This window comes from Drosophila mauritiana, chromosome 2L, assembly GCF_004382145.1.
Source record: "Drosophila mauritiana strain mau12 chromosome 2L, ASM438214v1, whole genome shotgun sequence".
NCBI lineage: Eukaryota > Metazoa > Arthropoda > Insecta > Diptera > Drosophilidae > Drosophila > Drosophila mauritiana.
In genome coordinates this window covers 5,549,451-5,574,037 of record NC_046667.1, presented here as the reverse complement: position 1 = coordinate 5,574,037, position 24,587 = coordinate 5,549,451, and the positions used below count along the sequence as shown (strand labels likewise).

Genomic DNA, 24,587 nt, shown 5'->3' with positions numbered 1-24,587 from the left:
CAGGCACTTGAACATCACACGGCAAGCAGAAAGTGCAATTTGCGTTGACAACATAAACAGCCGGGGGCTGTAGGCAGGGGATTTTAAAGGGGGCTGCGAAGGGGGGAGTCTTGGCCCCATCCACAGCTGGGCTGTGTCCTGGCAGGATGTTGCAACAGCAGCGACTCGAGTGTAAGCGCAGCGCCAAGGATAAGCCGCAGGAATAATGCTCAACATGCATAGAGTGCTGAAACGAGGAGCAACGAGGTTTCAGTATACGCTCTGTTACCCACTTGGCCCGCGGGCCCAAGCGATTTTCTTAGCCGCTTTCCGACGATGAGCCCAAGGATGAGGATGAGCATGAGCATGATAATGGGGATGGGGATGGGGCACGGAATGGGAATGAGGCTGAAGAGGCCTGCATACGCTTAGTGCAAGGCCAAGTGGAAACTATCCAAGCAGATTTCTTTCCGCCCGAAGGACACAACGAATGCCATTATAAATGTCGCAAAGTTAAGCAGCAAATGCATGAAAGTCAAGTGGCGGTTTATTATTTCTGCCCTCATCCTGTGCCCCCCTTAGCACCACCCTCCGCTAACCCAGCACAATTAGAAAAGCCCGAAAGCGTACTCCACTGTCCCTGACTGCTTCATATTTCATAGCGAAATGCAAAAACGGAAGGGCCCGGCACACGACAAAAACTGCACCAAGTGGCTGGCACAACAGGGCAACTGTGACAAAACACAGCAAAGGACATGTGTAAAAGAGCACTTCCAGGACAAGCAGACTGTCAGTGGCCAGGGCGCTGCAAAGTAACAAACAACTGGGGAAAGGCATTGAGAAATGGAGCCACAAAAACCACGAGAGGAAGCATTAACAATCAGTGATTTCAAATCCAACACCGGCATGCTTTTTGCAGACAGATGTAAGGAGTTTATAATTCTTCCTGTCAATTCCACTGATTATGGAGAATATAATGAAATTAACACCAAATAGTATATTCCTTATTTCACATATATTTAACATCAATTATATTGTAAAAGGGTAATGCAAACCGCTCGGCTAGAAAGTGGCAAACCATGAGCGTTTCCGTGTTTTGAATTTAGGTAAGAATATGAAATCGTGGTAAGGAATTCATTAAGGATTACATGCCCATACCGCCCATGCCCATGCCGCCAAGAGCACCTAATCCAGCTGCCGCTCCAGCAGCGGCGGCCTCCTCCAACGGCAACTCCGTAACTACAGCCTCGGCAGTGGTCAGAAGAGAGGCGACTCCGGCTGCGTCCGAGATGGCGGTGCGCACCACCTTGGTGGGATCGATGATACCGCGCTCAATCATGTTGCCGTACTCGCCCTTCAGGGCATCGTAGCCATAGTCACCGTCGAGGATCTCCACCTTGGCCACCACCATTGCACCATCTACGCCAGCATTCTTGGCAATCGTGAGACAGGGCATGCGCAGCGCACGCCGGATGATCTCGATGCCCATGTTTTGGTCCTCGTTGGCGCCCTTCAAGTCGTTCAGCTTCTGGATGCAACGCAGCAGGGCGGTGCCGCCACCGGGCACGATTCCCTCCTCCACGGCAGCACGGGTGGCATTCAGGGCATCGATGACTCGATCCTTCTTCTCGCTGACCTCCACGTCGCTGGAACCGCCCACTCGCAGCAAGGCCACACCGGAGGAGAGGCGCGCCAAACGCTCCTGCATCTTCTCCTTCTCGTAGGAGGAAGTCGACTCCTTGATGGCCTCGCGCAGACCCTCGACCCTTTTCTCCACATCCGCCTTCTGTCCCTTGCCCTTGAGCAGCATTGTGTCGTCCTTTGAGACAACTACCTCGCCGACACGTCCAAAATCACTCATCTTGATATCCTCGAGCCGTACCATATTGGCCTCGTCTCCGAACACGATGCCACCGGTGGCCACGGCCATGTCCTTCAGATTCTCCTTGCGATTGTCTCCAAATCCGGGCGCCTTCACCGCGCACACTTGGAGGCCCACCTTCAGGCGGTTCACCACCAGGGTGCTGAGTGCCTCCGCCTCCAAATCCTCAGCGATAATGACCAAGGGCTTGCGCTGCGCGTTGGCCAACTCCAGGGCAGGCACGATGCTGGGTGCCGACTTGATTTTCTTCTCACAAAAGAGGAGAAGCGCATCCTGGAACTCCACCTTTGCTCCCTTGGAGGTGTTAATGAAGTACGGTGAAATGTAACCACGGTCAAATTTCATGCCCTCGATCACCTCCAGTTCGTCGCAAAGGGTCTTGCCATCCTTGACAGTGATAACGCCGTCTCGACCCACCTTCTTGATGGCCTCGCTGATGAGGTTTCCTACCGACTTGTCGCCGTTCGCAGAGATCGTCGCCACCTGGCAGATCTCTTCGGGCGTGTTAACTGGTCGGGACAACCGGCGAAGGTTGTCCTTGACCGCCTCGATGGCCAGCATCACTCCGCGGCGGATCTCCACCGGACTGGCACCCCGTGAAATCTTCTCAAATCCCTCCTTGGCAATGGCGCGGGCCAGAACGGTGGCCGTGGTGGTGCCATCACCCGCCTCCTCGTTTGTGTTGTTGGCCACATCCTGCACCAGCTTGGCGCCGATGTTCTGGAACTTGTCCTTGAGTGCAATCGACTTGGCCACCGTCACGCCGTCCTTCGTAATCTTCGGCGATCCCCAGCTCTGCTCGATGATTACGTTGCGTCCCTTTGGTCCCATGGTCACGGCCACGGCATCCGCCAGCACGTCCACTCCCTGCAGCATCATGGCCCTCGCCTCCGGTCCGAACTTAACATCCTTGGCATAGCTACGGACCCACAGGCCGTGACTGATCCTTGCAGTACGCTGCACTGTGTTGGTGTAACGGAACATGCGCATCATGTTGACCAGTTGACCTGTGGGAGGATTGGAGAACTGGGTTAAATGGAATGAAGGTGGTGCGTTAATCCCACTCACTGATATTTGGCTATGAATCGGAAAGCGATGTTGAGGCTAGAGCGGTCAAATGTAATATGGAGAACTGAAATGCCAAATGCTGATGACAAGTAGATCCACAGTATTTCAGCCTGCTGGGTTTCTCGAAATGATCTAAAAGGAGTCAAAAATTCAATATTTTCCTATTCACAGATAGTTAGCAGTGTTTGTCGCATTTATCTAAAAAGTATGGCCAATTGGTTTTCTGATAGAGCGTATCCTTTCTAAGACATTGAATTAGGGCAAACCAACCCTTCACTTCAACTCTGTCCATATCCAATGAACACTTACCTGGTCGACAATTTGTAGCCGAAAAGGGAAAACCATTTAAATAGTCGTAAAAATGTGCGACGACAGCGACCGAAATACAATAAAAGCCAAAGTGGAATGGCTTTCCCTCCTCCTCTCCCTACCAGAGACCCCGATTCACCCCGAATCCAAGAAACATAAGCTCTTCGGTGGAGTATCGTTCGCTAGTCGCTGTCAGCTGCGCTTACAAGCGTCGGAAAATTGAAAACTGTTAAGGCAACGTAAGGCGAGCCTTGCAGCTAAGGACGAACAGGATCGAGTGGGGGCGGTGCGGGGGACCAGAGATTGAAGACAACTGGCGGTGCTTGTTCATGAAAATTTAAATTGCAAAATGGGCTCTATAGGTGGGCGGTTACATCCCGATCCATTCGCTAATATTTGTGTTTTAATTACCTGGAAAAGTGTCAGAGTCTGGAGTTCAGAGCAAATTTTGCTATTAGCCTGCGACAACACATGGCGCAATTTGATTATTTTCAGCTATTATTCCTATTTGTTTCATGCTGGCCAGAATTAAAATACAACCGAGGAACATGATGGTTACAGCAAAAGTTTAAGACAACAAATATTTCGTGCTTGCCAATGTCCAGAAGATACAAATTATTTAACGCCATATGTTCTTAAAATGCCAAGTATTCTTATAAGTGTTCCCTATATTCAAAGTATAATTCATTTATAATTTACTTAGCTGCGCAGATTCTGATTGCAGCCAATGGGGAGTATATTCAATTAAATACGCGATGTGAATGAGAACCGTATCGATTATCTAATGGAGCCCACCCACGCACACCCTCGCCGAAACTGATGCATGTGATTTAATTACAACAGCCGCCTAAAATTAGCAGACATTAATATTACAAGAGAACACTGACCTATTAACGTGACCGAGGAAAGTTGGGGGTGGGGCGGGAAATTGGACTGGGCCAAGACGGGGCCACGCATCATTAGGAAAATGGCAACGAAATTAAAGAAAATTAGCAGCTGACTGGAGACGGCAAATGAGGCACATTTATTCGAATGTAATCCATTATGAAATCGCATAATGAAGAGATTAGCACACGCATTTGGAGCGCAATTAATAAATGACCCGAAAAAAGGCAAAGGATACAGGCTGGGCTGGGAAACTGACCTCTGTCAGTCCATTTTCGTGTTGAGCCCGCGAAGAAATCCAATAAATTAGGCAAACGGTAATCATTTGTTTCGTTTCGTTCGTACATATATATAAGTATCAGTATATGACGCAGACAAATAAATCAGGTGGAGTTCCATGCTCCATTGATAATTACATTGTTCGAGGAAACTTAATGGGACAATAACTCCGAGCATAATAGCTGGGAAACAGCTGGCTGCTTATTAAGCCGTTGATGCTCGGCTTTTGTGTCAACTCTCCCTAACAATGTTCTCTTAAAAGTCTTTGCACTTCAATTAACTTGTCTTTTTGAATTCGACCCAGCTAAGGACCTTCCCAGCCGCGATTTTCCCCCTTCCCCTCGCGACCCCTCTAATCGATAATTAACCACAAAAACTTGGCACGCAACAGGAAGGCGGACGGATGGGGGCGGTAAATGGATCGAAAGGGGCACTGAGCCTAAGTATAAAAAGGGTAATGGCACGGCACAAAGTTTAATTAAGACAAGAAAGGAAACTTTAGTCGGGAATCTCGACAGCATAATACTCATTATTGCTGAAAAATGATTTCATACTTAGATTTTCATACTTTATCATATCAAGAATGTGTTATGCTAAAAACATATTTATTCAGCCTTATCGAAAATATTTTACATGAAAGCAGTTGAATAAATTGAATCCATTTACACACGTTTGCCGGATGAACAGATACTCCCTTGCTGTACGGTAAAAAACGTGCTGCTTTCTTAACTTAAAGTGATGGTCATAATCTTCCTGAAGTTGAAAGGAAGATTTTAAGGGGATTTTCTTGAAAAGTTTATTAGTCGATTGGTCCCCCACAAAAAAAAGGGTGAACAGAAAATTATTACTTATAGAAAGGTCTAAATAAAAGGTAATGGTTAAGGGCAAGTAAGCCGGGAGCGCTCAAAGCAACAAATATAACAATAACTTAAATTCGTTACAAATTAATTTCTAGCATATGTAATATGTCTGGTGTTATGATATTAAGTTCACAGTATGTGATGGCTGCTACGAAGATGACAAACCATTCTAGAACAGACAGGTGTACCATACAAGGAACTGATGTCCTTATCCTGATGCAACTGCATGGCTGTTTGGTGTGGTCTGGGATGCAGGCTTCCTGGCTAGCCGCACATTCCCTTCAGGTTCCACGGCCTTTTGCAGTTGGCTGCACACTTTGATTAGCCGAAACGGCTGGTCTGGTTTTTAACACTCAGCCCCTGACCGTGAACCACCCAGCTATCCAAACATCCCATCATACCCAGCCCCACGGGTTCCACCTTCTCCACCGCCCGCTGTCTGGCCCGCTCACATGAGCCGGAAGCGCATTATAAAGGGCATTTCCGGTATTTAGGTTAGGTCGCTTGATCGGGGTCGTACCGTGCTTTGTATTATTAGTTCGGCGAATTCTGCGCGTTGGCTTCTGGGGAAGTCAGGTGGAAAAGGTCACACTGGGTTAAACATGGCGTGTGTGACGGCTTTTGGCATAAGAAATGTACCGAAGGGGATAACAACTTTCCACTTTATTCCCTTGGAGAACAGGGGAAAAGTTACGCAATCAAAAATTATGCTGTCTGAGTGAATGAAAAACAAGTTCAGACTCATGGATGCAGTGCGTTTCGAGGCAATCATAAGTCCGACACATCCCCGAAAACTTTTGTTCGATCGAAAAGTTTTGTCTTAACGCAGTCATCGCTTGCCGCCAAATTTGAAAAAAAGAATTGGGGAAAGCGAAGTTTGAACTGTCCAGAAAGTGTTTCGGGATAAGCGCAAACTTTCGCACACAAACGATTTTTGATGGTCATTTTAATAAATTGAAAACTGGCGGAAGGGATGAAGGTCCACAATCGATGGCGGGACTCGACAGACGACTCCCACTGCCACTTTGGGTCCTTCCCGCCTGAGCAGGCTCATAAAATCTGTTTACAGGCTTATAAATAAGCGACTCGATTTGTTTTTCTTATAAAACTTTGGCTTCCTCTTCCTATATTGCCCTCAACTCGCCTGCCATCTAAGGACATAACTTATGCATGTCAAGGACCTGGAAACTAAACAAATCTCGGATCAGCCGGAATGTCTTGCTCATGGCCAAAAGTTTTTAACATTTTTATTGAGTTTGCTTTGTAATTTAAATTGTTTGTCCTCAACTTGTTGACGTGGCAGAGGACGACGCCTAACCAATTCGGGATCGAAAGGCTAAGCACGGTGCGGGGTAAAGAGCTTTCCTCCTGCCAGATGACAGCATAAACCAATGGTATTTTATCTCTCCCAGTGACTTTCAATCAATCGCATCAGAGTTCATTGTAGCGTCTAACAAATTGTTGTCTGCCTGGTCGCCCTTTTCCCCACACGTACATATGTACGTGTGCACACTGCCATAGAGGCTATGGAATAATCGAAGCTTTATCATATCCGTCAGTGGCAGCCACGAAATGGGCAAAACAGGAATACATCGGTATGCTGGGCCAGCTGGGATCTGGATTTTTATATTTACATATATATAGGAGGGAAAGCGGTAGAAGTGCCACAAATCATGCTCTTATTTTTTGCACAATTGCAAACATCATCGATGACGCTTTGCCACAGGGCGTATACGTCATGTACCGAGTGCACCGAGTGCTTGGCTTTGTGCAGTAAAGCATGGGTTATCCTAAATCTTGCATCGAAAGCAAATTAAGGAGGAAAAATAAGCAAAGATACGGCAAAATAATGGTGTATATTTCGTTATTTAAGTTTGAAAATATATTTTGCCTTAATTAAGAAGGTAACTTGGGAAAATTTTAAACTGACTAGGAATTTGGACGAATAGATTAAAACTCTGCCCATCTCGCACTTAAGTACTCGTGTGCCTTTGCACTCCCGAAAGAACCACAAGTCCCACTTGCTTCATTCAGATAAAAAATGTCCTTACAATTGTCTTCCTAGAACAGGCTGCACGTGTGCGGCTGTTTGTGCAAGAGGAATAACAACATAATTCATTTTGTCACTTGTATCTTCTCGTTATTAAATTGTTTTCTGAGCCACCGCCCACCGCAAGTCGGTTGCCCTTTGCTCTCGTACCTACTTTTCGGTAGCTTTTGGCTCACTCGGAGCTGGCAGTTGAAATTTATGCAAATTATAATACGCAAATACCCGAAGTTATGTGTACTCGGAGACACAATAAACAAGATATGTGTGTGCCATGCTGCTGTGTGCAAAAACAAAGACGTACTGCAGCGCTCAGCCAGTTCCCAGTTCGGCGGAGTGCTGGTGCGAGGTCCTGGGATCCTTGGTCCTGGCATAATTGCGAAAGCGGCTCGAGTGCGGAGTGGGTGCTGGAAGGCAATGTGTCTGACACAATTGAAACAATTGCACTTTCCGCTGCTGCCTTCTTCTCACTTCATTCCCGGTGCATTCTTTTGCTCGTGCCACAGAAGGCACGGCATGAAATGCCTTTTCCGACCGAAGCCGGTAATTATAGAGTACACTGCAGCTTTCTTTTATTGTCTGCACCAAGGGAAGTGATGGTGAAACTCAGAAATCCTGTTTACCCCTTTAGCTCGCCTGAAGCATACGCCTTTTCCGATTATACTCCCATGTCATGTAGTCAGTCTTGTTAGTAGAAAAGGAAGGGGGTTCTTAATATATCCTTTTAGAATATCCCCAGTTCGTAAATTGAATTCAATCGAATTTTCTTTCAGTGAGCACATTAGACAACTGGCAACAAGTTCAGTCTGCGCCTAAGCCGTTTTCATATCTGGAGTTCTTGCTATTCAATAATCCATTGGCTGGATGCCAAACCGTTGGCAACTCGGAAGCCATTGCAACGATTATGAATAATTTACTCTGGCGCTTACTCTCTTAGTCGCAATTTTATATTGCATTTTGCCCAATTTTTTGCTGCTGGTAGTGCAGTATAAAAATGCATAAATTGAAAATTAAACTTTATGGAGCTAATTGAAGGCTGGCAATTTCGGAAACTGTTGGGTCAGCTGGAATTGATAGATGGTCGGTTCGGTTTGGATTTTTTGGACTGAGTTTAAGAGTGGAAATTTTCAAATGAAATTCAATTTGACTTTTTGCTTCCATTAAATGAAAAAGGAGCGACTGAAGCAGCAGGACCAACAAATGCATCAGGGAAAATAGACTGTGGGTGTTGATTCAATTGTAGTAAACTTTTCCATTAAATGATTTCTGCCACTGAAATTTCGGGGCAAATTCAAGCATTTGCCCACACCCCCAACTCTAGGTCAATTAACATTGATGGAAAACTGGGAAAGCTGGAAAAGCTGGGTACCATGCTATGGGAATGAAAGTCAATAAAATGTACAGCGAATGCAAATGTCGGGACTTCAATCAATGTGTCGATATTAAACTCGGGAGGTACAATTTTTCGTTGTAAATCTTCTGGTAAAAGGAAGGAAACTCTGTTCTTGGCCATACTCAACTTTACATATACATAGTACTTGCTTTTAAGTGTTAATTTCCTTACCTTTAGTTGGTCTCCAAAATATTGAGTTCTTGTTATTTCATTAAAAAATTTCAGGCTTATTCAAAATCAAAACGCACTACTAATAATTGTCACTGCTTGTGTTTTGTTCGAAGTGTGATGATATTTCAGGTATTGGCTGCTTTGCTTTAAAAAAATAATTCAGAGGCAAATTTGAATGAAACTTATGTTAATATTTTCTTGCTAAATTTGTTAGTTTTATTTCATTTTATTCAATATGATCGAAATATTATTTGCACATGTAGGCGTGTAAAAATTTTCTTTCTGAGCATCAGGAGCCCGTGGGAATTTGCACCTTTGGAATAAAAGTAAAAATTCTTCTTAGATGTCGATGGCAAGAAAATATATGCGCGATAAATAACTCAAATCACGTTCAGTAAACGCTGGCACATGCAAAAACAAAAAGATAATGGTATTTTATTCCTTTTGTAACCCTACTGGCATTTATCGAAGTCGATGCAAAACTGCTGTTGACATCACGTTCTGCATGTAGAAAGGCATTTTGTACACGTATACGAAGCTCATTTCTACTCCTTGGACTTTCGGGGAATGTGTTATTGAGATTTCTGCTGATATATTCAGTTAATATAGTACTAAAAATAACAAAAGAGTATATTACATTCGTTGAAAAGTTTGCAAGAAGCGGAATAAATCACATTTGCAACGCTTAAATAGTTAAGCCGTTTACTATTTAAGCCCAGAGCAATTATAGTTTAGTTCTTATTCACATCACAATGCCATCGAAATGTCATAAAAAAGAAGCCAGCTTACTTTGCCTTATAGTATTTATATGTGAAGCAATTTTGTCAGCTGGTAGTTTTTGTAGAGGCCGTTTGGAATGTCAGCTGGCTCTGAAGGGTAAAACGATAATGAGAACTGGTGTTTTGCTGTGTACCAAAAATCACCAATTTACCTGCGTTGATCAAGTTTGTGTTTGCGGAAGACCAGAAAAGTGCAATCAGTAAATGATAAACTAATTAGTTATTCGTAGTAAATAAAAAGCAATACAAGGCGATAAAAATAAAGAGTAAGCTTTCTTTCTAAAGGTTCAACCAAAAATGTGGAGATATTTTGCTCTACTGGCCCAATCCGCACTCCAGAATATTCCATGTTGCATGCACCCTTCGCTGGAGGCCTCATAATTGGTTTTGACTGCAGTCGGATGCCAAAAACAGGAGCTGAGCTAGCAGCCAAACAGTCAACAGCTTGGGCATCAGCAAAATTAACTGCAGTCAGGTGGGTATCCTTGGACAAAGCTCCACTCAATTGGAGAGGGGGAGGGAAGCTGCTGTTGTTGTGGCTATTGCATCCACCGCGTGATGCCAGCTAATGAAAATGACCGCCACAGATGACTGTGCTATTATGGCTGGAGCTGGGAATGGCGAATCAAAAATGGAAAGGGCCTGGGCTTACTTTCGCTCATCAATAAGCCCCATTACGTATACGCCGGGTTGGTTTCGCCCATTGCTCAGCCGACAAACAAACTACGAGCTGTCTGTCAACCAACTAGGGGCTGCATTCGACCTCTGCCAATTGAGCGTTCGAATTTGTTTGCGCCACGGACCCCAGCATCTCAGTGCAATCAGACGGAATATATATTCCGCTTTTAGCTGGCTGCTTTTGGAATGATAGAAAGTGTTGCCTTTCTCTGCATCGTGAATTCTTTTTTTTAGCCTTCTGCTTTGCATTCGCGCCACCCACTGGGCTTTTTGGTGGCCTTATTAAGTTGGCGCCTCTATGCAACTGCCATCAGCCGAGAAAGTTTTTCGCATACCTTCGATGGTCTTGGTGCATTTTATACCCAGTTAGCTGATTAATCTTGAATTATATACGAAAATAATCTGAAACAAAGATGATTTATCTCAGATATTTCTATCTGAATGCATTACTGCAGTTTAAAATTTGGTTATTATTTTGTAGTTCAACTACAATTACTTTGATATCACTTTAATACAAGAAAGTAAGACTCATTCTGATTTCTTTAGCCGATTTGGGTCGATTGAGTAGGGTAATCTTTGATCGACTCCTGTCGAGAGCTCTCCTATATATTTTCACTCGCTCCAGTTTGTTGGCGTTGTCATCGTTGCAACTTCATTGTCAAAGTTGGCAAAGAGTCTTGAAGGGAAAGTTGGAGTGGGAAACTGCAAAGAAATGCACAAAAACTGCGTTGTGCAAATACGGAGAAACGAGAGTGGCGAAAAACGATGCAGCGGCCTGCCAGTTGGGCGCTAATTATATGTAAATAGCTGGAACGAAACCGCCGCTCGAGGTGCCAGATAATTGGCCCTCATGCAACTGCCAAGTATAGTTTACAGCCGAAGTGATCAAGGGAAACAGTCTGCGAAGGAAAAATGCTCAAATTGTCGAGGCGTGACGGAATTCAACTGCAGACTCTTCTTTACGGCAAAAAATGTTGGTAGTACCTCTTAGATAGAATTAGAAAAATTTAAATGTGGCTACTTTGAGTGCCAAGGACTTTGGCCAAGTTACCTAACTTGTTAGTTAACGTGTCCTAGGACAGAGCAGATGACTGTTAGCTTAATTTACGGAAACTTAAATGGTACCTAATGCAATAGCAATTAGCTCAAATGCTGGATGAAATTCCTTTGCATTTAGGTCATTAGAGAAGAAAAATTTCATAACACTTTTCGGTGTGCGTGAGAAGGCATTTTCCACCCCCCGGCTTCTTCTTCTCCCCGGAGACAACATTCAGGACATAGAACAGCATTACAAAATTTTCCCAAAAAATTCGTAGAAATGCCAAAATAAACGAGTGGGTTCGCTGGAATGAGATGGCGCAAGGTAAGGATGTGGAGGATGCTACCCACATGAGCGACAGTAACCAACACGTACAAAACGCATAAACATTCTTGCCTAAGTGAGTTTGTACATAAATTTGGAGCAACTTGCGTTGCAGGATGCGTTACAAGGAGACGATTTTGTGTGGGTCTCAGGATCTGTTTAAAGGGAGTAAAGTGGGGGGGAGACTGAAGCAGACTACTGTGAGTAGAGCTAAACTTACGCAAAAATCCATGGGAAACCAAGTGAGTTTTGAAGTTTAGACGGTTGGCTCAGTTTCGGTATAATAATTTATTTATGCAGCCCCTGGCAAATGCAACTTTACTTAGGATGGATATCACTCAGCATTCATCTTGTTAGCGTCAGTGATGATTCGAAGGTATTCAGATGCAATTGTTTTATATTCGAAAAATATTTAAAAACTTAACTCACCTTTGCATTTAGAAGATAGCTAATAATTTATAAAGATTTCTTGCCAAATAACTGAACAGCATTTGTTATTTCTGATTAATATTACAGCCAATTATTAGCTACCCAACTATTTAATACCAATTACCGATTACTGGTGTGCAGCTTGAAAGCTGCAATTGAAACTATTCAACGAATCATGGCAATATCATTGGCTGTTTGCATTATGCAAGCATACCCGGTCCTTTGAGGCTTGATGGCATTTCCCGAGCACCTACACACACGCAGCCGGAAAAGAAGCAACTTTAGTAGCATATTTCACGGCGCTGCGTCCGAAGAGAGAGCGCTCTGAAGAGCGCCGCTCAGCGAAGAGAGAAGCCTTGGGTAAGAGAGACCACAGCGCACATTACTGACCTACATTAAGTAAAAATTTATTTATGCCGGCTGCCAAATTGGTTCCCCAAAGCATTGGCAGGCCCCACTGTCCCCTGGTCCCTGGCTTTATGACTATGACGGATATGATTGTTGGTCGGAGTTTCCCTTTCCCTTTTCCCGCCTCGAACTTGCCACTATTACTGCCTTTGTGGTTGTTGGCTTAAATAATAATGGCTTGTAATTTGCATAAATAATGTTTGATTTTTGCATTGATGAGGGAAGAGTGTGTTGCGCGTGTGTGTGTGTGTGTTTGTGGAATTTTAAATGATTGAAAGCTCGGCCATCATTGGGGAATGCCGGGCTAGATGGCACGGAATTTTTGCATTTAAATCGATAAATTAGCGGAAAGAGCTCAAAAAATCAGTCCGCCAGGATGTGAGTCGTTTGGTCTATTTGAAAGTTGCATTGTAGGTTTAAGCCCACCAAACAGGGCTAATAGTTTGCTGCTACAAGGGCCGACTTTGTTGGCCCAACAATGGTTTCTTATCCTGCCACAGCACTGTTAACGGGCTAACAGAGCTCTGCCTCTCTTGCTCTCTAACAGAAGCTGGTTCTCTTTGCCTTTGGAGTTCGGCTCGCTTCGGCAAGTTCGCGAGTGCTTGCCGAACTCCACGAACTCCGAGCCGAAGCGCGCTCGGTAGTCGGCAGTCGTGACGAATGACGGCGATTATCGCCCTTCGAGGACTTTGTGTAATCAGTGCGTCCTGCTAAGCAAATTAGTTTAGTATGGTTTTAGTGCGCAACGTTGACGGTCGCGCCAGTTCGCAGCTCTTAACACGTTGGTGCCGAAAGTCGACGCGCTCGCGTTTCGTCCCTCGCTTTCCGCGAGTCAGCCGTGCCTGCGATATCATCGGAGGACAACAATAGCTCAGCACTGTACGTAAGCGGAAGGAATGGCCAGAATTAAATAAATAAATAAGTGCAAGACACAACCGGAGACGCTGGCTGCCAACTTCAATTTGGTACTTCATTTTTCACAGTCCGCTTAACGCAAATTGTGCCGGTCCTGGCTCCTTGATGGGTACTAAGGTCCTGGCTGTTTACCCGTGCATCCTCGGTTCCCCTCCCCTGCTGATTGCATTCTTGGCGGCAAGTCGAGCGTGGCTCATTAAATGGCTGGCGAAAAAAAATGAAAGAGGAGTGCGAGACCGACTTGCGGAAAAACAATCACAGCATTCCTCTCGGCGGGTAGAGCCTGCAAACGGCATTTATAGAAGGGCCCTAGCGGCGCTGGGAAATTGTGGTATTTTATTCGTAATTTCACTTTGACTGTCACGCCAATTGAATTAAATCCACCGAGGAATTTAGGATTTAATTTGACATTTAATTATTGCAATTAAAAGTGGCCCGCAAAGCGCAGCATCAACAAAAAATTTCGTTTCAAAACAGGATTATGATCAAACAGAACGGAACGGAGTTATGAAATTTTGTTTGAAAAAAAATGAATTACTTTTGAAAGTGGTTGACAACATAAAGCCGTGTCACATTACAGCAGCGGTTTGCTATTAAATAAAAAATAGCGGTAATAAATTTAAGAAAAAAGGAAAAAAGCTTGTATATTGATGGAAGGAAAACTTAAACAACAGGGACAGAAAAACAATTATTGTATACCATAAAGGTTAACATTAATGGCGAAAGGATACATAGTATATATACATGGGTTTTTATGCCTTAAAAACATGTTAATTCCGCACGATTTATTGATTTAAGACCCCTAGGGTATTCTAGGATATTTTGTTTTTCTGTCTTCTGTAAAGTATTGTATTAAATGTATCCTAAAATATTCTTCTCGGTATCAACAAAACAATATGAGCCACAAAAATCTGTTACGCTCGATTTATTATTATTATAATACCCTTGACTTCTAGCATTGCCATTGCTGGCTAAAAATTTTCAAGCATAAATGATGTGCTTAACAAATTAAGTTCCATGCAACATGATTTCTTGAGCAACGTTTATCCTTTATTATATGCATTCACTACTTTCGTCTATGCACATATAATTCACAAAAGTTTGCGAAACGTCGAATACTTGGTATCAGCAAACTTTTTGATAACTTTACTTCGCTTGTAGCCCGAAAACAGTTTGATCACATCTAAAGTGCAGGACGAAAGCCACCCAAGGACGAGCTTTAACTAAATTATTGGAAGCCCGCGTCAAGTGTCAGACTTTGGGTGGGAAATGGAATAACAGTTTGCCTTTGTTGTGTCTACAAATTTGTGTGGCGTGGGTGTTCGTCAGCGCTAATGAATAGGTGGGGAGTTTTGTGCAAAATTATCAAATAAAACGGGTAGCCGACCGCACAATTACACACAATATTTTCGCACACGCACCCAAAACGGAAGCCGTATAAACAACATGAACATGAAACATAGCTGCTACGAGCACATACATACACACACATACTCTAGATGTGCAGCTCGTTGTGGATGGCCGTCCAATAAGCGACATAAAATATGCGAGCCATCACACACACTAGCGCACGCGAGCGAACACTAACACATGCATATGCACATGCGGATGAAGCGCCCGCAGCGAGTGTGGGAAATATTTTATGCACTTTATGCGGCCTGGACGCCGCTTGCTGCTGAGGATCGCTAATTAGGCAATATGCACTTGATTGTGTTATAATCATTAAAACCGGAAATGCATGGCCAACCCGCAAAACACAAACGAGCGCAAACGCTGGGCCACACACACACGCGCACACATACGAATGTGCGTGAATGCTGTGTCAGGTGGCTGCAATAGTTCACAGCATACTTTCGCAGAGGGCCAAAAAGTGTGTTACCAAAGTTTCGAATTTTCATCACAAGAGCAAATGGGGTTGCAACTTGCAACATCCTGTCCGATTTTGTTAGTTTCCCATTTCACTCTGATTAATTATTTGGTGAAAAATAATTAAGTCTTTGAGGGGCTGGCAAGGCGTCGGAAAAGCAGCTCGTTCTCCCACAAAATGACGGAAAGTCACATCAATGGCTCGGCGGAAACGGAAGTGCGGGAAAGCAAACACGTGTCGGAAAAATGTCTGCTTGCAACAATGTGTGCTCGTACGAGTATATGTGTGCCAATGCACTTCCGCACACCCACACACCCGCACAGCAGGCGCCCATGTTGCATATGTAAAGCGGCTTGTAAGCTGGCCAATTTTTTATGCATTTATGCATTTTCCCCCGCCGCAGCTGCCGCCCCTCCGCCCGCTGACCGTTTTTTATTAAAGTTGCCCGTTAAGAAAAGCCCAGAAACCGCAGCAACAAACAGGAACGCCCACTGTGCGAACTGCATCGCACGTCCAAACGCCTTTTTGTAGGTTAATCAAATGCAAGACGGGGGAAATGCACAAGCTGCATGGCGGTGGGAAATGCTCCTTGTGGCTAGTTAGTGTGAGCGGGCGTTGGAGCAAGCATTTTGCCATCTTTTTGTGTACGCATTTCGCATGGCTTGTTATATTAAAAGAAATTTCCCAGCCGAGGAGAGACAAGACGAGTAAAAACAAGCAAGCATCATGGCAACTGACAGCCAAGATGGACGGCGCTGTGATTTGATTTTTATTCCGAGCGATGCACAACAGCAGCTGGCAGTCAGTGGACAGATGAATTATGGCAAATGATGTAAACGCTCCCAGTGGATGTGGCTCTAATTAAACCGAGGGCCACGCAGCACTCATAACACAAGCACTCATTTTCGCCTTTTACAATAGATAAATGGCGTTTCGCCCGCTGGTTGCCTAAAATCAGAAATAAGTATTTCCTTAACTTTAGTTTTCGTAACGAATAGCAGTGAGTCTTGATAATAGGATGACCAAGCAATGGCGCGCCGGAAAAATAAATATTCCAATTCATCTGCAATCCGAGCATGTTTTGATTGACAAAAAACGCTATGAAAGTTTAAGCTTAATTTAATACATTTTCTGCATATTACCAGCGACAGTCACCAAGCTGCAAAAAGAAGAAAAGGCACAAAATCCCCACCACCATTTCAGGTGACATAAACAAGCCCTTTATTTGGCATTCTGCTGCAGTTTTTGACACGCGAAAGTAGCAAAACGCTTTCAAAAAGAGAATGTCAAATAAAACACGGAAAGAATGCGGATAAGAGGAAAATTCACAAAGAAAAGAAATCGAGGGAAATATGGATGCAGACGGAACTGAGCGAAAAACTAGCTTTGGGTATATGTATATTAAGCACGAAAAACTGTCACTCGCTATTGTCTCGACTATTGGATACCTAACTTTTTGCGAATAACTTAATAATTGTTATACATTTAAGAAACAACATTATGTTAAGCAATCCTAAACTGGATTTTCCTGTCTCAGTGCTGGCAAAGATGAATATAATGGATATGCTTAAATATGCATTGCAAAAATGTGCCACATTTAACAGTGAGCTGCTTTCATTATACCTTTTATACCCTTTGCACAATATACCCCACTCTTTACGATTGGCGGGCACAAAAATGCAGAGTCCAGAGGGAGATATCATTTGTTATTTCATTTCCGAAGCAAGACAGCGGAAAAGCCCGAGACAGCAGGAGGAATGCCGTGGATTAGCAACTGTCATTGACAGTTGGAAATCATAGACGCCATTTGGCTGGCTGCAAATTGCTGGCCGCATTTCTTTGTTTGTCATTTAACGATTGACAGCTGGCGATAAACAGAACGAAACAAAACGAGACGGTTCGTGGACTTGGCCAAAACAAAGGCTGCCGCCCAACGAGCCAAATGAGAACGGTGGAAGGTAAGGCGCCTGCCAGCCATCAAATGGAAATGTTAATGACGCACCTCATCGAGAAGGTGTCAATTGCCTTGACTTTATACTTGGCCAAAATTGCCAAGTTTGCATTGCCCATGGGCTTACCTATTTGGCATTCCTTTTTTTCTCTGCCCGGCTATTTATCATTACGACTTGGCCGAGCCGAAATGCCTTGGGAGCAGCAGATGGGTCTTCATATCCCAGAGCTGCTTATCAAAGATAACTGACCGATGAACGGAACAATGACGCCTTGAGGGGATTCAGTTGGGATTCTGCTACGATGACTCCAACTTGATTAGGATAGTCACTATTAATGCTGTCAATCAAAGGGAGAATTTAATTTAAGCAAGCGTGTCCTGTTCTAAAAACTATAAACCACTCCCAACATTTTCTTGGCCATTTCTAGTTTACCTCACAAATGTCAAGTTAACCACTAGTCACCTGTCCTCTTGTCATATCTAGTTAACACCTTCTTGTTCAGGGATTTGGTGGTCGGACTGCATGTCAACCATTTAAGCCAATTTATTAAATAAGACGTCATTTGTCACATTTCGTTTTGGGTTTCAGCACTCTCCTATTATCTCTTTTATTAGCTCCGTTCAATCTACGCTTTTACCCCTTTTTTTTGTGACCGTTATCTTTATGATTTTCCCGAGAACATAAGGAATAGCCAATCCTGGCGAACAATGACATAAAAGGCCAAAAGCCACACAAAGGGGACAAAAGCCCGGCGAAAGAATAATGCCAACCGAATTCAGCCCGGCAATATATTTTTATTAATTTCCACCTGGTCAACTGATTATGAAACACCCAAATGGACAGCTGACAAGGATGATCAACGGTGGCAACATTGAGCTGATAATAATAATAACGAAAATGGCAGACCCTTTTGCGACCCATCGATAAAACGAAAGGACGAGTGCCGAGGAAATCGTGGCCATGGATCTGACCGCAATTAGTTGATTGCCAGCACTCAATTTCTTCAAAGATGGAAAGTGCTTTCAGTTTCATAAGCTAAAAAACCCGCAACTCCCTCTCCGTATCTGTCTTTGGCCATCTCTGGCACTTACTATGTGCCACACTCGACGGGAAATTAAACTTGTCCAAAAGTTTAAATGCCTTTCTGCCGCTTTCCGTTGCGTTGCACTCGACTTTTGTTTTCAAGTTTCTTAGATTCCCCGTTGGCCTGGCCTGGCCGTGTCCTGCCTCCTGCCGCCTTTCAGCCAAGTTTTCCCCTTTTCCTGGCTTTTCTAATATGGCCACTCCTAGCAATTAAAGAAAGCTCCGGCCTTCGCATACACAACTTATAAAATGATACATTTTGTGGAGGCAGTGGCATGGGAACGAAGCAAAGGACATCCTTGAGAAGGGCCCGCAAGTACGCAACTGAAAACGACTTGCGGTTGGAAAATGTTGCATTCTGATTAAGTGGTGGCAAATGAAGCATGTCAAGTTACCCATACGCCTCGTTGGCTTGCCTCAATTGAATCAACTATTTGCATCATTCAAGGGCCTCTTTGACTCACGTGACCCTCAGTCGATATAGTAGCCAGTTAGTTTGAGAGTTAAACCAGTTAACGAAAAATGGATTTGTGCACTTTTTATTCACAACAAATTTGTAAATTGCATAACAGAGTGATTTAGCTACTCAGCAACTTTACTGTTAGCATAATGGCAATGTGAAAAAATTAATTATATAAAGCAACATGTAACATGTTAGTTGGAAAAATGGAAATGGTAGATTGTTATTATTCCAATGAAAAATAAATCACTTTAGGGGATATGTCGAGTATATATAGACCCCATCTCATTGCATTGACAAATCCAAATATCCTCATATATGGTGTATTTCATATACTTTATATATATGTATGTTATATATCATATATTCTATTTACAATAAGCTGGAATATTCCCAACTGAAAACTTCAAAAGGGGTACACAAAGCCTAATTACACACGTTGAATCCACCATTTTGGTTTTATTTTTATTAATTCATTAAAATATGATATTTACATAAATTGAAAGCTTATACAGTTTTTACTAACTTTAAATGGCATTCGCGAGATTTTTAACCCTTTAACACCAATTTCTCGCTGTTAACAGCTCTGCCCATCTCGTTTTGCCTAACATATAATCCTGAATATTTTATGAAGAGAATATCCATGGACATAGCAGAGTTTAAGGGACTGAGTGGGTGCGTTAATAATGAAATTATATTTAATAATAAAATGAAAACCATTACTGCAGCGCACCGACTATAATACATGCATTAAAAAATTAAAAGCATGCCAATCATTTCTGATACATAGTTTACATACACTGAACATTGTTTTCCGTGCTTCCCCTTTCAGTGGCATACATCCGGAGGTAGTTCGAATATTTCAACAACGTCTGCTGTAATGCATTGGAAATTTTCGCCAGCCTCTCGGCCCAAAGCTGAGCAACACGGTGGCCATAAATATTTGAGAATTGCGGAAAATCGAAAGTGAAGCGCTCGCGCTAAAGCAAGTATTCTTACGCCAGCTGCCAAGAGGCGCCGCAATCAGGAGGCAAACAATTACGAGGAGGACGACAAGGACTAGCAAGCGAGACCGGCGCTAGCAAAAAAAAAATGAAAATTAAAATATTTCCGCTGACAGCGGATGCAGCGACAATTGCCGCGCGTCGCCAGCGCAGACGGGCGGCGGGGAAGCTGCAGCGGAAGCGAGAAATGCCGGAAATATCCTCCCGGCTAATTGTTGCCACTGCCACCGCCGCCGTCGCCTCGTTTATCTGCCTCTCCCTCGCGCTACCCGGCTGCGCCGCCCAGGAGAGCGACGACGAGGGGGAGCTGCACCACCTGGACCAGATGCACCACCAGCACCAGGACTTCATCATCGGCGAGTCCGAGGAGCACGATCACATTGCCCATCATCTGGGTAAGAAACTAACTAACTTGGGGTTACACCTCATATATTTTAAGATTGGAAAAATACAACAATTTAGTCGTTGTTTAAATTCAATAGTTTTTTGCTTATTTTCAAGTTTTGACAGTTGAGCATTGCATTGTTGTATAAAATTGCTTGTAAAATGGTACCAAATTTGTTCACTTATGATTTAAAACTAAAGCGAATTGATAGCTCTCAACCTTCAGGCATTGAACTATTCAATTATTTTTGTAATTTGTTTGTATTGGAAGATTTCCCTTTTGGCCAACCCACAGAATTATTCCACGAACTGGCATATTTGCTGGATAAGGCAATCGAACACAGCTTGAACATTTTCCTTTTTTTTTTTTTTTTGATTTAGCTGCTGAGTGCCGGTCGCAATGTCAACTTTGACGCCCTTGCCAAGTGGTAACAAAAAGTTTTGAGTGGCTTAAACTCGGCACCCTCGCCAAAGCTATCTGGATGGTATTTCAAGTGAATTATGGGACTGGCAGTCTGGTCGGGCCCAAAAAACAGCTTGGCTCATTGAGCACATATTGGGATGGTGAAGATAAACGCTGCGGGGAGTGGAGTTCCAGGAGCACGTGCTTGGTTAGCTTTAGTGGCTGTTTAAGTTGTCATTGTCCGCCCAGAGTCCACAGCATAATTAAGGGCACACATGGCGTATGCGTATTCTGGCTTACTCCTGACCCGACACGCGCCTTCCTCCCGGTCACAGCCCCCCAGGCCTACAACACACACACATACACACACACACACATAAGTGACCACTTAAGTTTTCTTTGTCTATGGCCTGTGGGCAGCAAGCCGAGTCCTGCGCCTTCGCATCCCGTGTCCTGCCCTTCCTTCCGCTAGGGCGGCTCAACAAGTGGACAAACGTTGACATTGCACACAATGTTGAACCTCTGAAAATATATTCTCTTCCTTTGCAAATGTGTGTGTGTGCTTGCGATTGTGGCAGTGTCTACTTATGACAAAAAGTGATTGACATTGTGATTGATGGCACTTTGGGTCGTCGGTTTCTGGGTTTATGACTTGACATGATGACCAACTATTCCACAGTGTGACCCATGAATTTGCGAAAAGGGGTTACAGCTGAAATGGGATTCCCTCCGCTGATGGGAATTTGCATTCGGGCTTAAAAGTAGCTTATAACTTTAAATATGTGGGAAGTCTTTATGCACGTCATAGTATGCTATAGTCTGTTTGCCCTAGAAAACTTGTGAAATAACATAAAAGCTATTTTATAAAGTTTATTATTGATTTGAACATAATTTGTATGCGAAATGTGCTGTGATATTTCAGTATGATTAATTTGGGAATACATCTATAATTAACCTAAAAAGAGATAACAAATAGCAAATAGATTTTAATCAATTGGGAGCATTTTACCCACTTTAAATGCACTAGTATGTGCTGCAGTGAGTGCTAACTATGATGAATCGGGTTGTAGTATTTCTGGTTGAGTTTGGCGACAATAAACCTCAATTAGCTTTGCATCTCGGGGCCAAGTTCCGCTTTAGTCAAATTTAATTTTCGTATGGTTTCCCCAATCGTTTACCCCAGCCATTTTCACCATTTCCATTTGACTGTTTTCACCCGTTACTTGAGTGGAGACGGGTTATATTCTAGTTCTCGGCGAACATGTAACAAATAAGGATCATCAATATGGGTTTTTTATATACGAACCCCTTATATGGAACCCTAGAGCCTTAAATCATTTTCATTAATATAATAAAATCCTTCTAAAAACCCTTTAACTGTAACGACACTTCGTTGCAAGCTGAGTACGAGGTATCATGCGTTCGAGGCACTCCTTGTTGTATTCAGCAGCAATTGCTGCTGATGTGCCAGCGATTGTTTGACAATTTTTCAACAATTCCCATGGACTGCAAAAATTTGCAGCCCTCCGCGCGCTGTGTCTTCTATGTCAATTCCCTTTTATTCGCGCCCATTTTCCGGTTGTCTATGCCCGCGTGTGTGCTTGTGTTGGTGCTCGTTTTTGTGCGTGTTGGCTTTTTTCACACGCTTTCGCGCTGCACCTAAAAGTATGCACGACTTTTTCACGCTGGCTTGCTGCAAGTCCTGGCAGTCAAGCGTATGAGAGCTGCCGAGTGGAGCGGTAATCAAAAGGGGATGGCGGGGCCGATGGGGTGGTGTGAGTTTTGGGCGCTCGGTCGTTTTGGCTGGCGCTGAACAATCACGGGGGCTGTTGGCCTTTGAGGCTCTGTTGTCGTTTATTTGCCTTAGTTCTTGTAATTTGTGTTTTATGTTGGCCCACTGTTGTTTTTCTTTCCGTTCGCTGTTGCGCTTTTGGGCTGTTGCCTCCAGGCGAATACCTGTTAAAGCTTCTATTTGTTTGTATCCGCTGCGCGTTTGAAGATGACCTTTACCCCACCTGATCGCCTTCGAATTGAATTTACTGTATGTTGATTTTTGAACATCAAAAAGGCCGTTCAGCTCAATTAGCGCAAAAGTTTCCGAATACACAAATAGAAATCGCGAGTGCTTCATTTTCGGACTGCCAATTTGAAAGACATCGCCGTTCTCGGAACTTCATCGCTTCGTTGGCCAGGGAAATTGCAAGAAACTTGCAGCAGAGTAGGATAAGGCTTCTGCCTCACGTCCGGAAAGTGATGTGCTGCCAAAGTTGGCTTAGAAACTTGGCCAGCAAGAGATTGATGACCGGAATAGACGAGAAGGTGTTGCGCTCGGATAAGACGCATCTGGATCGCTAGCACTCCTCCCTCCTCCCACTGACCCGTGTAAATGCGGCTAATTGGAATCATTAGCCGGGCCAAGGCAAACACTGGGCAAGCACTTGGGAATCATAGACAAATTTGCGCAAATTTCGGGCAGTTGTTGACACCACCGAAAATGATAATCCGGTGCTTGTCTGGCAGGCCAATAAATCATCTGGCCCGCCGGCAGACAGTGAAAGGGAATTGGCTTAAGTGCGTTAGCAAAATCAACAGCGGCTGTCTCCGGCAGCAGGTGCTCGGCTTCTCAGGACCTTCCACCCTCCATCCTCCATCCACCTCAATCCACCATTCGGCATCCAGTGCAAATAGGAGATAGGCGTACGTACAGAGATTGTGCCCAGAATCCAGTGAGGGCCTAAAGCTGTCCGCGGATGTTCGAGCCTCTTTCGCGTTTTTGTTGCATAATATTTTTGGGGCTCAGACAATATATATACACATATATATATTTTCATTTGTTTGCCCCTGTTTTTTTAGTTCTGTTTTGGCTACGCCTTCGCCGTGTTTGGGCTGTTCCTGCTTCCTGTAACTGCGTGTTCCTCTTCCGGTTCCGTTCAGCTCCCCGCCTCCGTATCTGCCACGTTGTCTGCCAGGACTGCCAGGACTGGCAGGACTGCCACGACAATGTTCGGATGGCAAATTTAAGGCATATTTCTTGGCGCTGGGCCGCGGGAAAAATGGCATAATAAATAAATCTACTTTGAATTAGCGCCATTTACTTTACATTTATTCTCTGCCGCCGTGCAATTTATAGCACTCAACGCACTCTTCCCTAGCCTTCTTCTCCGCTTTTTTTTTATTTGAAGATATTTTTGCGTTTGTTGTTTCTGTCGTTTCAATTTGGCGGCGCGTGCTTTTTGGCTAATGAAGTTTTGAGGTTAGACAGCAGGAAAATGAGAGCAGCCTGGAGGTGTGCAGCTAAGTGGACATGAAAAGCGGCGCGCTTTAACATAAATTTGGGTAATATTCATGTTTTAAAAGTAGACTTAAATCAGGAAACAAATCCGTACTCGGTGTTCTATTTCAACGCATTTATTCGGTCAGTTGAAAAAAAAATTCCTGCGCAGCTGGAGGGTTTCATTGTAATATCTCATAATAAAGTACATTTAAAAGTACTAAAAAAATACAGATTCATATACTCTATGGACATATATATTAGATTGTATTGAAAGTAATTATTTTGGTCATAAACTGAAGGCTCGTTTAAAAAGCCACACATATTTGTCACGAATAATTGCTGTTTATAAAAAAAGTTTATTAATCCAAAGTGGGGTTTTTGTAGCACCTCTATATATTTATTATTTTTATAGCGTGTTTTACCATGGATGGATTAAATACTTAGTCATTGTATAGAATACTCAATAATTGGTTTCTGCCACTTAAGACAAGTAAAGTCTTGGGAGTGGATTTTGAAACAGCTACAAAGTGTTGCACCTTGTTTAATTAAATTAATTAAATAAGTCTTTGTATGTGTGGTGAGTTCAACAACCCGCATAGTTTCTCTACTCCAAGGCTTCACTAAAAATGGCAGACAATATTTCTCTTTGAACCCCGAATCCTTATCAAAGATTCAGCTGTTCTATTGCCACAGAGTTGCTGGCATCACAATCCCC

General features: G+C 43.6%; 2 protein-coding genes across 2 annotated transcripts in view; one reads left to right on the top strand and one right to left on the bottom strand.

Annotated features, from left to right (window-relative positions):
* Positions 1-975: 975 nt before the first annotated feature.
* Positions 976-8,979, bottom strand: LOC117150605 (60 kDa heat shock protein homolog 2, mitochondrial). Its single transcript, XM_033317562.1, has 3 exons — positions 8,874-8,979; positions 2,930-3,061; positions 976-2,868 (listed from the first exon to the last, which is right to left on the bottom strand). Exon 3 carries the CDS (start codon positions 2,852-2,854, stop codon positions 1,124-1,126), a length of 1,731 nt encoding a protein of 576 aa, XP_033173453.1. The 5' UTR covers positions 2,855-2,868; positions 2,930-3,061; positions 8,874-8,979; the 3' UTR covers positions 976-1,123.
* A 4,299-nt stretch (positions 8,980-13,278) lies between these two features.
* The window catches only part of LOC117150511 (hemicentin-1), a 35,132-nt gene continuing 23,823 nt past the window's right edge, over positions 13,279-24,587 (top strand). The window contains exons 1-2 of the mRNA XM_033317418.1: positions 13,279-13,409; positions 19,640-20,206. Coding sequence (XP_033173309.1) covers positions 19,900-20,206 — 307 coding nt within the window. The 5' untranslated portion in view covers positions 13,279-13,409; positions 19,640-19,899. The remainder of the gene's footprint in view (positions 13,410-19,639; positions 20,207-24,587) is intronic.